This window comes from Vigna radiata, chromosome 5, assembly GCF_000741045.1.
Source record: "Vigna radiata var. radiata cultivar VC1973A chromosome 5, Vradiata_ver6, whole genome shotgun sequence".
In the NCBI taxonomy this organism is placed as follows: domain Eukaryota; kingdom Viridiplantae; phylum Streptophyta; class Magnoliopsida; order Fabales; family Fabaceae; genus Vigna; species Vigna radiata.
Window position 1 is genome coordinate 20,888,412 of NC_028355.1, and position 15,281 is coordinate 20,903,692.

General features: G+C 24.6%; 2 protein-coding genes across 2 annotated transcripts in view; one reads left to right on the plus strand and one right to left on the minus strand.

Moving 5' to 3' along the window:
* The window catches only part of LOC106762866 (endo-1,4-beta-xylanase A), a gene marked incomplete in the record, with an annotated part of 11,843 nt that extends 11,701 nt beyond the window's left edge, over positions 1-142 (plus strand). Inside the window, 1 exon segment of the mRNA XM_014646964.2 lies at positions 1-142.
* A 1,351-nt stretch (positions 143-1,493) lies between these two features.
* Positions 1,494-3,310, minus strand: LOC106761599 (homeobox-leucine zipper protein HAT22). Its single transcript, XM_014645167.2, has 3 exons — positions 2,847-3,310; positions 2,256-2,335; positions 1,494-2,014 (listed from the first exon to the last, which is right to left on the minus strand). Exons 1-3 carry the CDS (start codon positions 3,231-3,233, stop codon positions 1,681-1,683), a joined length of 801 nt encoding a protein of 266 aa, XP_014500653.1. The 5' UTR covers positions 3,234-3,310; the 3' UTR covers positions 1,494-1,680.
* Between the last annotated feature and the right edge of the window lie 11,971 nt (positions 3,311-15,281).

A 15,281-nucleotide genomic window follows, 5' to 3' on the forward strand; every position in this document is an offset into this window, starting at 1 on the left:
ACCAACTTGGTTATGCAATGTTTATGTTTGATTGTTGACACTGCCATCGTCGAAAAGAAATACGATTTACTGATGTAAACCTTTGTTTGTGTTATGTCGCAACTAAACATTGAACCATCTTTATTTCAACTAAGTTGTTTCATTTATGTCTCTAATAGATTTCAATACATCATAGCTGCTACTATTATTCTTCTTCTGCTGCTATTTTGGCTTTCTTTTTCAGCTTCATTCTTCCGTCTCTAAGATTAACTTGGAAGGAGATGTTTAATAATGGGATAGTGGAGATGTGAAGAATAAAAAAAAAATGAATATAGAATTAAGAAAAGTCCACTATTCGAATACATTATTAGATGTTTCTGGTCTCAGAATTTATACCATGCGTGGCGTATCTATGTTTTCTATTTTTAAAAGCATTAATAACACTTAATTACATGTTATATGAAATCAATATAAATAGTGATTTAAAATCATTTAATAGTTGTGTTTTCATATAGAAGCATAACCAATTTAATTTGAATAAAATAACATTTGTTACAAGAGTTTACACTATTCAATTTCTATACATGCTCACCCACACTTATTTATTTTTTAAATCAACACTACATTATCTTCATGGTAACATATATTCACGACTTAAAGAGCTTTTATGTTAATGGAGTGTACATGCGTACACATTATTAGCTAATTTAGAATGTATGGTTTTTAACTAAGGGAACCAAAAATATTTATATTTTTAATGGTTAAAAGTTAAAATCTATTTATACGTACTTAAGGTTTACTTTTTACAGAGACAAAATTGTTTAATTTAACACAATTTTTTTTTATTAATTGAAAAAATAATGAAAATATTTTAAAAAAAAATGAAATCTGGGTCTTGATAAAATCTCTTAATTCTACACTTCAAGTTTTAAAAAATGAATTTTAATTTATATAATGACTAGGGATCCAAATAAACCATACTAATATTTCACATGGTATGTACATAGGAGTAAAAAAAAAGAAAAAGTAGAAATGTTCGGCTTGTCATTAACCTACCAAAAAGGGATTGGGCCAGATGGTCCTGTTATAACAAATTGGTCTAGAATTTATAATCTATTTTCCCAATGGATGGATTGACTTGCATTTTTTCAATTTTTTTATTTTTAAAATTTATATATATATATTAAAAAAATTAATTACATAAAAATTTTCTATGCTTTTCATTAATTAATTTAAAATTATTATTATATTTATATTTTAAATTATTTTATTACAACTAATAAATCTAATTTAATGTATAAGTGTTAATAATTTATGCTACAATATTATTATATATTTATATCTTTAAAAGAAATTATATAAAAAAATTAATTTTTTAAACTATTTTTTATTTTAATTTGTAATTTAAAAATAATGGACAAGTTTGATTGGTGAAGCCAAAACAAATCTAACATCTGTTGATCGATCATTAGTTTACAATATCAGGATAAATTCCCATAAAAATAATTGCAGGAGGATTATATATACTGTGTATATCATCGGTAGAGGTGATGTAAATAAGGCACTAAACAGGAAACTAAAATTAGAAAAATTATATAAAAAAGAAAGTGATATGAATACACTTTCATCATAATTTTGAATGATATATAACAGTAAAAAAAAGTGGAATTTATTAATATTTAACTGAGTTGAATGATTTGGCTAGCAAGCTGCAGATGATTGTGTGAATGTATAGTTATTTTTATAGAAGTGGTGATCGTGATGGGGCTTTGGGCCCACAAGCAAGGTGGTGGTGGTGGTGGTAGGAGAGGAGGCAGTGTTAGTGGTGGCGGCGCTGCCACCGGAAATTCTCTGACAGGAAGGGCATATTGTAAGTGTTGGCACTGGAAGCTGCATAAAAAGGGGTCCCTGCAATGCTGTTTTCATCGATTTAAGGTCTTCCAACTCTTTTTTCAACATCTTGTTCTCCTCTGTTAGACTTTCGCAGCACTTTTTCAGTATCTCACAGTTCACTTCCGTTTGCTTCAGTTTTGTCCTACCACACCACACATGTATATATAATATGGAAAAAGTTTTTTTAACAATATTTTGACAATTTTGACAGTGCATTGATCTATTTTAAATATTTTTTAAACTTAAATTCATATAAATCAATATAATGGTGACACGTGTCCTGTTCTCAAAAAATATTATCAAAATATCATTATTCATGTAATATTATTATTATTATTGACACTCATATTTCCACACACTCTATATCATTACAATATACCTACCTTGCTCTCCTATTCTGAAACCATACTTCCACTTGTCTCGCTCGCAGATTCAGTTTCTTTGCCAATCCTTGCTTCTGTGTCTGAATTAAAACATCAACATATATATTAAGAATCAAAATAATCATGCATAGCATAAGATAAAGATTATGTACTCATTCATATATTCTAAATTCACCTTATTATTATTATTACGACACTTTTACCACTTAGGTTATAATTTGTAATGTAACAATAGTTACTGAACCGTAGTTTCTCTCTGGTTTATTTGATTCATGAAATTAGTCTTAATATTTATTTGGAATAAGATTATAATTCTTGTATTAGAAAAGAAGTAAATATAACAATTAATTTAAAAATTCATGGAAAAACTTAAACTACACCTAAAGTGAAATTAATGGATGAAATAGTACATCCAAGAGAAATGACTGACAACTGATAATAATTGTGAGATAAGTTCATTCAGAAAAGTCTAAGAAATTTAAAACATTTACTATTTTAGGATCTGTAATAAGGGTTATTTAGAGAAGCCAAAAACCAATAAGGGAGGAAGAGAAGTTTGATAAAATGAAAAAGTAGTAAAAATAAACATACCAGAGTGAGAGTAGAATGGTCTTTGAAGCTATCTTCCAAGACTGCAGATTGTTCTTTGGTGAGCCTAAGCTTCTTCTTGGAGTAACCATATTCATCAAGATCCACAACTCTTAAGTTTGAGGGAAACTTCTCTACCTCTAACTCAAATTCTTCACCCGCGAACTCATCTCGCTCTCTCTTGATGATGCTTGATGAGTTAAGAAACGAAGACACTGCACTTGGAGGAGAAGCACGACGGTGAAAATTAAAACATTCATTGGAATCCTTCTTTTTCTGGCTTTGTCTTTGTCTTTGCCTTTGCTCATGGCTCTTCATGCATGTTTCTTGTGACTGATCTTGGAGGCCAAGACCAAGACCTAGTTGAAGGTTAGAGGTACCTAAGACCATGATATTCTGAGAAAGATCTAATGAACAGAGTTCAATTGATGCAGTAATCTTATCAACAGTTTACAGCAATGTGCAAAGAGGAGTGAGAGGTAGAAGATGAAAGAATGGTCCAAAGAGAACAATTTATAGTGGAGAGGGTTTTTGGTGGGGACCCTTTTATTATTGTTCATTAAGAAACAAATGAAATAATTAATGCATTAAAGGAAAATACAAAGTCTTAAATTACTAATATTGCCTATCATAGAAAGTTTTTATGGAAAGCAATAATAAAAAAGCATCCAAAACAAACTAACTATACTTATTTTTTACTAAGCTTAATTTTATCTTTTATATAAGGATTCTTTTAAAATTATGTTTATATTTCTAATAAAAATATATTTTCAGCTGTCTGTATTTATCATAATTTTTTAGTTATTTTCATAAGACAGTTTATAATAAGGAAAATGTTTTTTCTAACAACTTTTTTTTAATAATATTTTGATATTCGTTTTTTTAAATATTTTTTTAAAAATAAATTCAAATATATTAATAGAATAATCACACATTATTAAAAAAAAGTTATTAATGTAGTGTATTGCAAAAGAATAAGAGTAACTTGATTCATTTGACACATTTAATAAGAATAATATAATTTAAAAAAAAAATTGTAATTTAAAAAAAAAAGAGAAAATAAATAATTAAAAAAATAATCTTAAATAAATATAAAAATTTATGTGTCAAATTGAAAGCCATGTCCCAAGCTTTTCTATTTGCTTAAATCGAAATGCGTAAGTGCATTTTTAATGTAATATATTTCTATGATGTAATATCGTCAGTTTCTTTAATAGAATAAATCTACCTGATATGAAAATTTCCATGGAACTTGTATCTTCTATAAAATAATATTCCTTAAAAAAAAATACTTTATTATTTTTAATTATAAATATGGAATTAATAATTTACTGTAAAAACATAATTAACTACAAATAAAAAAATTATATAAATACGATTTTATAAAAAAAAAATAACTTTTTTACCATTTAAATAAATTGACACATTAATTATTAAAATACAGCGAGTCGTTAAAAGACAACGTTTAAATTATTACTATTACTTTTTTTTGTAAAAAAGGTAAAGTATTTATAGTAAATATTAAAAAAACTTCACGGTTTAATCTAATCTAAGTATATTGAATTGAGTTTTTTTGGGTCAAGTTAAATCTATCTAAACTCCAACTTAATATTTTATGGATTGAATAACAAGTTTATTAAAACTATTAAATGATATTCATTAATAATTATAATATAATTATTAGCTAATTCATTGTATGTGGTATATAGTATACGTGGAAAGTAGTCGCCACAATAGAAAAACTCCATCGTGCACATGATGTTTCACCCTTTAGCAGTTTAATTGTATTTATGTTAAGGAAATAATGATTAGCTTCCTTGATTTTTGTTTCATGACGTTCTTTTGATTTAAATCATTATAATCATGTTTGTTTTTTCCATGAAACATTAAATCGTACATAACATAGGATAAAGATACTTAGACAATATTTTTTATAACATTTAAACATCATTTATGTGATTGGTCCAAAATTATTTTACAATCAATGATAATATCAATTACTAAATGATATATAAATGATATTCAAATGTTGTGAAAAAAATATTATCTAAATATCATTGTCCTATATTATAATAGTTCATTTATAATATTTTTAGAATTGTGAAGGTTTTTCTTTTCAATTTCTGTTAACTATGGTGCTTTTATTAATTAATTGAATGGAATATAGTCTCTTTTTCTTATCTTCTTGTAAGTAAAAGGAATATTATAAATTTAACGGGTCATCTCAATTGGTTGATTGACGAAGATGGGTGAATTATCGTAAACTTTAATGTGTTGACTTTTTACAAATAAAAAGAATAATATTGATAGAGTTTGAGAGCATAGAGTAAAAGTGACGGAAAAATGGAAAAGAAAAGAAGAGAAATCAAATTTGAACAAATTCTTATATGAAACTAAACTTTCATATTATTTAATTGTGGTTGTGGGAACTATTGAAGTGAGTGTTTCAAAAGCTTCAATTTTTCAATATTTGAGTTTGATTGTTTCATTTATGAAGTGTTTTTTAGTTCGTTAATTAAAACGATTGTTATTATTATAATTATTTAGATGATTTAGAGGATGGAAAACTAAAATATATTTAAGGTTTCAATTGTTTTTATTTTTGTTGTTTTTAAGTGATAAAGTTGGTAAATGTAATTGATAATAAATCCAATAATTTATGAATAATAGTGTTTTTTATTTTATTTTATTTTTTTGAAATTTTTTAATATTTAAATTTGTGATAATTTTAATTATGGACATTATAAAGTAATTTCTATTTTTTAATTGACTTAAAATGAATATTGACGGTATAGATATAGATTGTACTAATTCAATTACATGCTGTGATATTATAGAGAAAGTTAAAGTAAATATATCAATAATTTTTTGATTTTCTTATGATTGTAGATTTTTGTTTAAGGAATTTATAAGATCATTATCCTTTAAAATACTTTTAGAAAAAGAGTTTTCAAATACTTTAGTTGTAAAACGATTCTATTTAGTTTGTCATGATTTTTAAACGAGTATAAAATTTTAAAATGAGATGGTGTTGATGTTTGAATTTTTGTAAACATATACAAATCAAAATTTCTCATCTTTTTGTGAAAAAAAATAATTATGGTGACAAGTTAGTTAATTTAACTTTTATGTAAAGAAACGTAATTTAATGTTTTGCTTTTATAAATTTATTTAAATTTTTCAATGTAAATATAATTTGACTATATTTAATGAAACATGTTTTTTTCATAAATTTGGTTAATCTTCTTACTTTGTATTTTTTTTATTTTAATAATATTTTATATGATCGACAAATTATTGATAAATTTTAAAGATGTTAAACATTGAGATGTCATATTCATATAGAAACTTAAAGATAAACTTATTTGAAAACTAAATCTACATACAAATATCATTCTACTTTTAAATGAGAGTATTTTTATAATATTTTTAGTTTTTCTTGAACTTTTATTTATTCATTGCAAGTACTATTTTTTATTTTTTATTTCAAATTCAATTTTATGATAATTTAAACTATAACATTATTATAATCAGTATTGAAGTTTATTTTTAATTTCAAGATCCTAGCTACTTTAATAGAAATTATCATCTTCATTATAATAACTTCATCTGAAATTTTTAAAATTTACGTCTTTAATTGATACTTATATAATATATTTATAATATTTATCGCTTGTCGCGAAATATCTGCTGATTTCTTTACTCTTTTTGTAAATTCCGTTTAAATGGAAATAACTAGGTAATTAATTATTTATTTGAATAATAGTTAATCATTCAATAACATTATTTATATGATTTCACGAATATATATATATACATACATACATACATATATATATATATATATATATATATATATATATATATATATATTATTGTAAATAAAAATATTGATTATTGAGTAAATATTATATATTTATTTAAACATGAATTGTAACATCTAAAAATAAAAAATTTAACTTTAAAAAATATAGGAGTTAAAATCAAAATTTACAAATTATGTTTCAAAATTTAAATAATATTTAAAAAAAGAACGAATGCTCAAACCTAATAGTTTTACATAAACTAAAAACATATTTAGACCTAAATTAAATATCTATAACTACGTTACGTAGTTTTATATAGTAAATATTTATTCATAGTTTTGAAAAAAATATATATACATTAAACTATAATGGTATTAGTTAAGGAACAAATAATTTAATAAATTTAATTTATTCATTAAAAGGTTTTAATAGAGCAATTGCATTATTAAAGTTTGATGTATAGACTAAAGGTTATTAAGCAAAATAGTTGTACTAAAAACCTACTACTTTAGAAATTTGATTTTTATCCTTTTCTAAGTTGAAAATATCCATGCAATACATGAGAATGTTATTAGTTGATTAATTATAACAAAGGGATTAAGATCATATTATTTACATGGAAAATCAATTTGTATGCATATGTGTAGTTCAAAATAAGGATACACAGTGAAATCAGATTATAATTAAAAACTATTTTAATTTTTAAAATTATAAAGGAATAAGTATTTTTGTTTCCTGAAGGGGTATATGTGTGACAGAACAACGTTGTCTTTGAGGATAGTGGGTTGACCAGGAGGACACGTGTTCCAATTAGGTCACCACCAAAAGTGTTTTTTTGATTCACTTCAAGCTTTTCTATTAAATTGCTTAACGCATAAGATATAGAATCTTATTACCTCCTTCTCCACTACACAAAACCGAATGTACCAATATGTATCACATAATTTTAAAATGAAAAAGGTTTTTTAACAATTTTTTTTATTTATAATTGATCTGTTTCAATTTTTCTTTTAAAATAAATTTAAACAAATCACTAAAATAATGATACATATGTTATTATCAAAAAATTATTAAAAAAAATTGTTAACATATCATAATATTTTCAAATTTGTAAAAGTTTTACTTCAATATTTTTTATGAAACACTGTTGATATATAATATTTAAAATAAAACAAACATTTTTCAAATAATTAAGAATTAAACCAATCACTTTTGAAGGAAGAAAAAATAAAATATTCAACATATAATTTTATAAGATCGAAATTTTTTGTTATCTTCACATTACACCCGATATTTTCACCCAAACAATAGTGTTAGAGGCTTATGACATCTCTAATGAATTACATTTTTATTTATAACCATTTTTATCCAAATTATTTATTTTTTTAACTTAGCATATTAAGAGTTATCCCTAACCAAATACTAACACCTAAAATTATTTATTAAAAAAACTTAACATACACATTGAATATTTAATGAAGTCATCCAAAAATATTTGTCAAAAAAGAGTGAAAAGAATTTATAATGTTTTCAATAAAATAATAATAGGAGTACTTAAAAAAACTCACATTTGGTTACTACAACTACATATATTTATATAATTGGATCCAATCACAGTTTAATCACACTTATATCACTGATTATCTCATAATGACTCCACTGATATTCTTTTATTGTTCTAGTATCATTGTCTAATTGGATTCTTTAGGCTGACCGGTTCAGTTAATTATAAAAATTCTTAATTAGCTTTATATATTATTTTTAACTGTTATTTTCATAAGTTTCATTTATGAAAAATAATGGAGAAAATAGGATTGGCCATGAAGAAAAAAAAGACAGAGTTGTGGTTAGAGTTGAAAGATGCTACGCACCCATCAAGGAAGCAAGTAATGACAAGTGAAAAACGAAAGCAACATCCACTATCAAACATGTTTCTCAAGCTTTCATATAACATTTTAATTAGTTTTTTTTTCTCACTCTTAATCTTTGAATCCTATTGTTCGGAGGCTTATTTTAACTCTAATTTAACTAATTTTCTGATTCATGAAAATTAAATGCAATTTTTTTTTTTAATTTATGTTTTCTTACCGAATTCGCTTCTTTATGTGCATTTCCTACCAAGGCTAAGTTGCTTGTGAGTGAGATTAAAGTCAACTTTGGATTAGTGATTTGTTTTCATAGGATTGGAAAATGACTGCCATTACATGAAATTTTGAGATCATCAGAACTTCACATCTAATAATGAGTTATTTGGTAAGTCTCAATGTCACGGACCAAAATTATATATAGAAAAGAGACGTGAAGGGGTGTTAAAAGTATTTTGTTTCGTAGTGGTGTGAATCAGAATTTGAAGTAAAAAATCAGCAAAGACTGAGCCATCAAACCTGTTCGTGTTTATGCTTCTATCCTGTACTGCTGGTGAATATATAAAACAAATTATAATTAGTAAATGTGAAGAAATGGAATCAAAGGTATAACAGAGTTTATCCTAATGATATTTGTTGTTTGTTGGACATGTTATTTCACCTGCTATCGAGTTGCTATTGGATCACTTATTGATGTTTAGTCTCACGTTCAAGATAATGTTTATACCTCGGTGTGAAAGGGTGTTTTAAAAGTCTGACATAAAACCAATTTATAATATAAGTGTATGCAAATTTCACCTTACAAATCGGTTTTGTGAGATTAAGTTAGGTTTAAAATTCACTTCTTAACAAATATTTTATTAACTAAGCTGCATGTTATCATTATAAAACCACCTACAAAACCTTTATAATATTAAAAGTTTTATAATTAAAAATAAAATCAATTTATAATAAACCTTTATCTTAGAATAGTCTGTTGTCTATCTATCTTATTAATGTAGGATATCATTTAAAAGCATAAACAAAATCAATGCAAATTATAATTTAAATTGAAACTTAAAACAATTTAAATATTTTTTTTCCTGACAATTTTTAAGGAGAAAACCCTGACGACAAAATTTCAAAACGAATAATAATACTTGAGATGTATTATGTTCTAATTTTGAATAAAATAATTTTGTTTTGCAATGTCATATAGAGGAGACGAATTATATTTTTACTTTTTTTAAAGCAAAAGGATGATTGGGTTTAACTGGGATTAAACAAAAAACAGTTTGATACTAAAAATGTACTAGAATAGAGACGAAAGAGAGAAAAGAAAAAGATAGATAGCTTAAAAATGAAGGATAGATAGAAATGAAATAGCGACCAACCAATAATTTCACATGATTGGGTATTTCATTCTAAAGGAGGATTATGATGATGAATTGATGATGCCTATCAGGCGTACCAAGAAACTTGAACAATGTTTTATAAGTTTGATTTTTGCAAGGAAGATGGGATGTTGGAGATAAGGTTTGAGATATGTTCCGGGCTTTAAGGCCCATCAACCACTGAGAAATGGGGTTTGTGCTTATAGTTTGCCTTTTCCACATCCTTCTTTCTTTTCTTCTTTACCAATGATTCATGTCAACAAAGCCATCACCTTTGTCTGCACTATCAATACAGTTTTGGTTTTGATTGCAATCTACGTAATCATTTCAGTACTCTTTAGCATCTGCTTCTTTCTCTTTGGATCCATTATCCCACTGTTCATTCAGTGAAAAAGATTGGAACATGAAATACACAAAAAATCATGTTCAAAAGGTTTTGCTGTAACTAAGGTTGGTAGTGTTTTGCTTCATTAATCATTGGCATATGATACAATTCTCAACACTGGTTCCTCTGCAGGAAATTATGCAGAATATGTTAAAGCTCACGAGAAACGTGATAGAATATTATTTTATAATAAAATAAATAAATTTTATTTTATTAGTTTTAGATATTTTATGTGTATATAAATTTATGTTTATTTTTTATTTTTTTACGTGTATTTAACAAGACGTTTTTTTTTATTATACTATTCATGAAAGTAGACTTAAATGTTTATATAATCTAATGAAAATAAGTTATTATTTTTAAGTTATGTTTACTTTCTTCATCAAATTTCTTTTATAAAAAAACAGTGAGTTCTCTTTTTATGCCATTTATTTGATGGCTTTTGCTTCATTTGAAAAATGAGAGACTTCATATAAACTTGACAATTTTTCATAGATTTTGTACCATATGGTCCGAATCCATTTTCTTACACCAAGCTGGTCGGACGGTCATGTAAAAAAAGAAGTACTTTCAGTTATTAAGAGCAGCAGAACTAACAGATAAGACCGATTGGTTAGGAGTAGAGACGTCTGAGCATAGTAGAAAAAACAAGTTTAACAACTAAGACAAATAGTAATTAGGGGTATTTGATTGAGATTGAACTGTGATTAAAGTTTCACTAATCTCAAACTCATGCCAAAAACTATAAATACAGATTAAAGTAAAAGGTAGGTGATCACATTTACTGTGTATTTATCTGATGACATTTAGCTACCAGACAATTTATTGATTTAGGCATTTAAAAACCTTTAACAAGTACATTTCCGAATAGTGGAGTGAAGACGAGAATTAGAAGAACAACTACCAAAATCTTAGTAGAAATTATATAATTGTTTGAAGTGACTCAACCTCACACTCGATAGAACATAAAATTAGTATGAAGTTATAATTTTTGTTTGTCGAATTCACTGTTTTATGAGAAATCCATATTGATTTTAATAGTCTAGAAAATTAGAACGCTGAAATAATATATAATTTAGATTAGAGACTTAGGATCAATTATCATGATTTGAATTGGGTATACTAGAACAAATATATTTATGGGTGTGTTTTTATAAATTTGATATATAAACTAAACTCTAAGGTTTGATTCTGATAACTTAAAGTTAATGGATTATTTAATTGAATTGAAAGTTTTTTCTAAAAATAAAATAAAATAAAATAAAATTGACCGATCCTAATAAGTTTTTTAATTATAGATTTTTTTTTAAGTTTAAAGATGAGATATTAATAATTAAACTGATAGGAATAATTTTTCATACTTGTCAAATACTCTTTATAATAAAATGTTTAAAATACATATAATTGAATTATTCAAGTTAATTGGCTTTATTAGATTTGTGATATTGAATTATTTCAATATTTTTTTTCCATAAATTAAATATCTTGATTATTATAATTGTGCAAGTTTTTTTCTCAAATAAATCTATTTTCATAAATAATTACACAAATAAAGCTGTTTAAACGTATTTACATAATTAAACCTGTTTACCAATCACATGTCGCAATTAGGTGTCCGGAAATCAAATTTCAACATATAAATATCGAAAAATTTATATTACTGACCGATCATGGTTCCTAAAACATTAATATTCAGTTGTACATATTTTTTTTTTAAAATTTATTTAGGAGAACAATCATAATTGTGTAGAGTATTTGAATAAGTTTTATTTTTTTTACGTTTGAAGTTTTTTCAGTTGGTTATATAATTCCTACTTTCCCTCATCTTAAAGGGTAACTATTTGGTCTTTTGATTTTATTAATCTCTGATTTTTTTTAACATAAGACACTATGCAAGAGGTTTTGAAAATATTTTTTCATCAGATATTTTATAATTCCTACAAAAATATTTCACTTTTTTTTTTCTTGATGATACTCCAATCTAAACATGTACAGAATTGAGGAAGAAACATAGGAGTATTTTTTATCTTCTCTTTCAGTTCTGCAGTGGTAGTTTACGTCGTTTTGGGTATATTGCAGTATACAACTCCTATGAGCCATCAATTTTATTTCGAAATGTATTTTATGTGTTTGAGAAAATTCTCTCTGAACAACATTTCATATAATAATGTTATAGAAAACTCATTTTGAAAAGCATTATATGTGTTTGGAAGAGTTTATTTAAGAAATCTTATTCCGAAAAAAATATTCTGAAATGTATTTCATGCTTTGTAGATTTTATTCTAAAAATATCATTTTGGATTTTCTTTTTTAATTCTGAAAAGTTTTCAAAATGTGTAATGAGAAGTACAATGTGAGGAGTGGAGGAAGTAAGAGTCTGAGTTTACCATTTTAGACATGGGCTCATAAGTCTGAAGTTTTATAATTAAGGGGATTTCTTATTGCATCCCATATTTTTCTTTCTACAGCTCTGATATTTTCAAAATGCCACTCTAACCTTTTGACTTTGATTAAGGTAAAACTTTTAAATTATTTTATAAATTTTACTGATATATTCATTACTAATGAATATTTTTGTCCATAGTAAAAATCTAATTTCCCTATAGATTTATTGTCAACAAAAATATCTATCAATAATTAAAATTATAAAATAAGTTTAATTGTTGAATTTTTTTTTTCATCGCTAACATTTTGTGACTAAGTTAACATTTTCGAATTTAAACAAAAAAATAATTGAATGTTTAAGGAATTAAGATTATACAAATCAAATAACATTCTTTATATAGATTTTATCATACATTTAGATTTTGCAAAAGATTAGAAATGATACTATATATTACTTTTGGGTTAGACTTTATTGAACTCTATTCTCATACATATAATTACTTACTTTTTATCCAATTTAACATTAATGTGAATTTACAAATTTATTCAAAACATAATCATTGAGGAGAACGAATTTAAATGTCTTTATTAAGATTTAATTTCTTAACTACTTAATAAACAAACATACTCTCACAACAAATATTTAAGACAACTAACGAGCCAAATTATATTCCTAAATACAAGTTTAATCAAATATTTTATTTTAGGTTTAGATCACAAAAAATATTTTTCATTACTAATATGAATTAAATATTAAACTATGGATGATAAAACTATAAAAAACATTAAACATAAAAATAAAATACTAAAACATTGAATTGAATAAAAAAAATGTATATAATCAAAACAACACACATAAGTGTTTGAATGGTTAGATCTAACTTAAACAAAATGTATTTAATTTTTCATCGTCAAAAAAAACCCTAAAGAGAGATTAACAATGAAAGAGATGAATAACCAAAGGATGAAGATCTTCCAAGAAACCCTAACAATCCTAAAGGTCTTCAACGTGCGATGTCTCTTCAAAATCACAAAAAAGTTCTCATCAACAAAAGAAGTGCCTAGTGTCAACCATCTAGCACTAGGCACCTTAACATAACGTAATTCCTATACAAAGTGATATTCACAGTAAATTATCCCATATTGAGTACATTATATATAAGAAAAAAGTCTTTATCTAATTCCTATATTTAAATTGACGATTAATAAACTATTTTTTGAAATACTACGAAATTATATAGAATGTTGTTAAAAACATCGAATTAAATCACAATTTCAATTTTATAGAAATTATTAATTTAATTTTTATTTATTGACCAATATAAATGAAATAATAAATGTTTGAAGTGTATATACTACATATTAATTTCATATTTCTATAATATATATATATATATATATAAACATATTAAACAGTAATTTGATAAAGTTAAGAAGTAATTTAAACTTTAAAAAGTTTTTCTAATTAAATTATTTAGATAAAAAGATTGTTTGCATTTTTTCAATAATTAATTAGTAATTTAGTTTTTATATATTTTTATAACAGTTTCAAAACGTTCATGTGTCATTTCTATAATTTTGATACATTATCATTTAGTTAAATATGTTTTTAGTCCTTATACTTTGGAGTGATTTTGGTTTTAGTCTTTCTTTCAAACTCAAGTATAATTTAGTCCTTCAACTTTAGAAAACTCTGGTTTTAGTCTTTTTTGCCAATTTTTTTTTAATTTTATTTGCTGTTTCAAACGCGTTTCTCACTTAACATTGAAGCAAAAATGTGTCAAAGAGTGTAAACAATCCAAATGCTATAATGAAACGTATTTGAAACATCAAATAAAGTTAAAAAATTTGATAAAAAGGACTAAAACCAGAGTTTTCTAAAGTTAAAAGACTAAATTGTACTTTAATTTGAAAAAGAGACTAAAACCAAAATCACTATAGAGACTAAAAACATATTTAACCCTAAAATATATCACATGAATTTTGACATGTACAATATTTCAAAGAAATATGAATTCAATTAGGTAAAAAGAAATATGTAATAACTAATAATATAAAAACAAATTATTAATTAAAGCTTTTAAAATCAAACATAAGATAGAAGTATTAGATTTTTTTTCTCCACTTTATAAGATATTTCTGAATAATTAATTTGCACGATGGATGAAAGAGGATATGGATCTACGTGGATATGTATAATGGGTAATGGGCAACGGATTTTGGATATGTACAGCCACCTCGATCGGTGCTGGCCTTCTGCGATTCATCCTTTTAACTTTTACACGAGAAGATCAGATGGTAAACTTTTCATTATCCTTATCTTAAAATTTTCAATTATTTTAACTACTGCATAAAGATATCGACATTTTATATAATACATAGGAAATATAATTAATGGAGTAAAGGACAATTTGATAACTTTTTTTAATTATTTTTTTATAATAAAATACGTATCATCATTTTATTAATTTGTTTAAATTTATATTTAAAAAATATTTAAAACAGATCAATTATTCAATGTAACGTTGTAAAAATTATAAAAAAAAATTATTAAAAGAAACTTTTTTCCTATAAAATATATTTTCCACGTGCAATTAACTAAAAACAGAGTATATAAATATAAA

What these genes read in the sequence shown, in the direction of transcription:
- LOC106761599 (XM_014645167.2), bottom strand. Translation starts at nt 3,233, where the DNA reads ATGGTCTTAGGTACCTCTAACCTTCAACTAGGTCTTGGTCTTGGCCTC. An exon ending in ACCATTCTACTCTCACTCTG is followed by an intron (nt 2,336 to 2,846) that starts GTATGTTTATTT and finishes GTTTTAATTCAG; the next exon opens with ACACAGAAGCAAGGATTGGC. An exon ending in TTTCAGAATAGGAGAGCAAG is followed by an intron (nt 2,015 to 2,255) that starts GTAGGTATATTG and finishes GTGGTGTGGTAG; the next exon opens with GACAAAACTGAAGCAAACGG.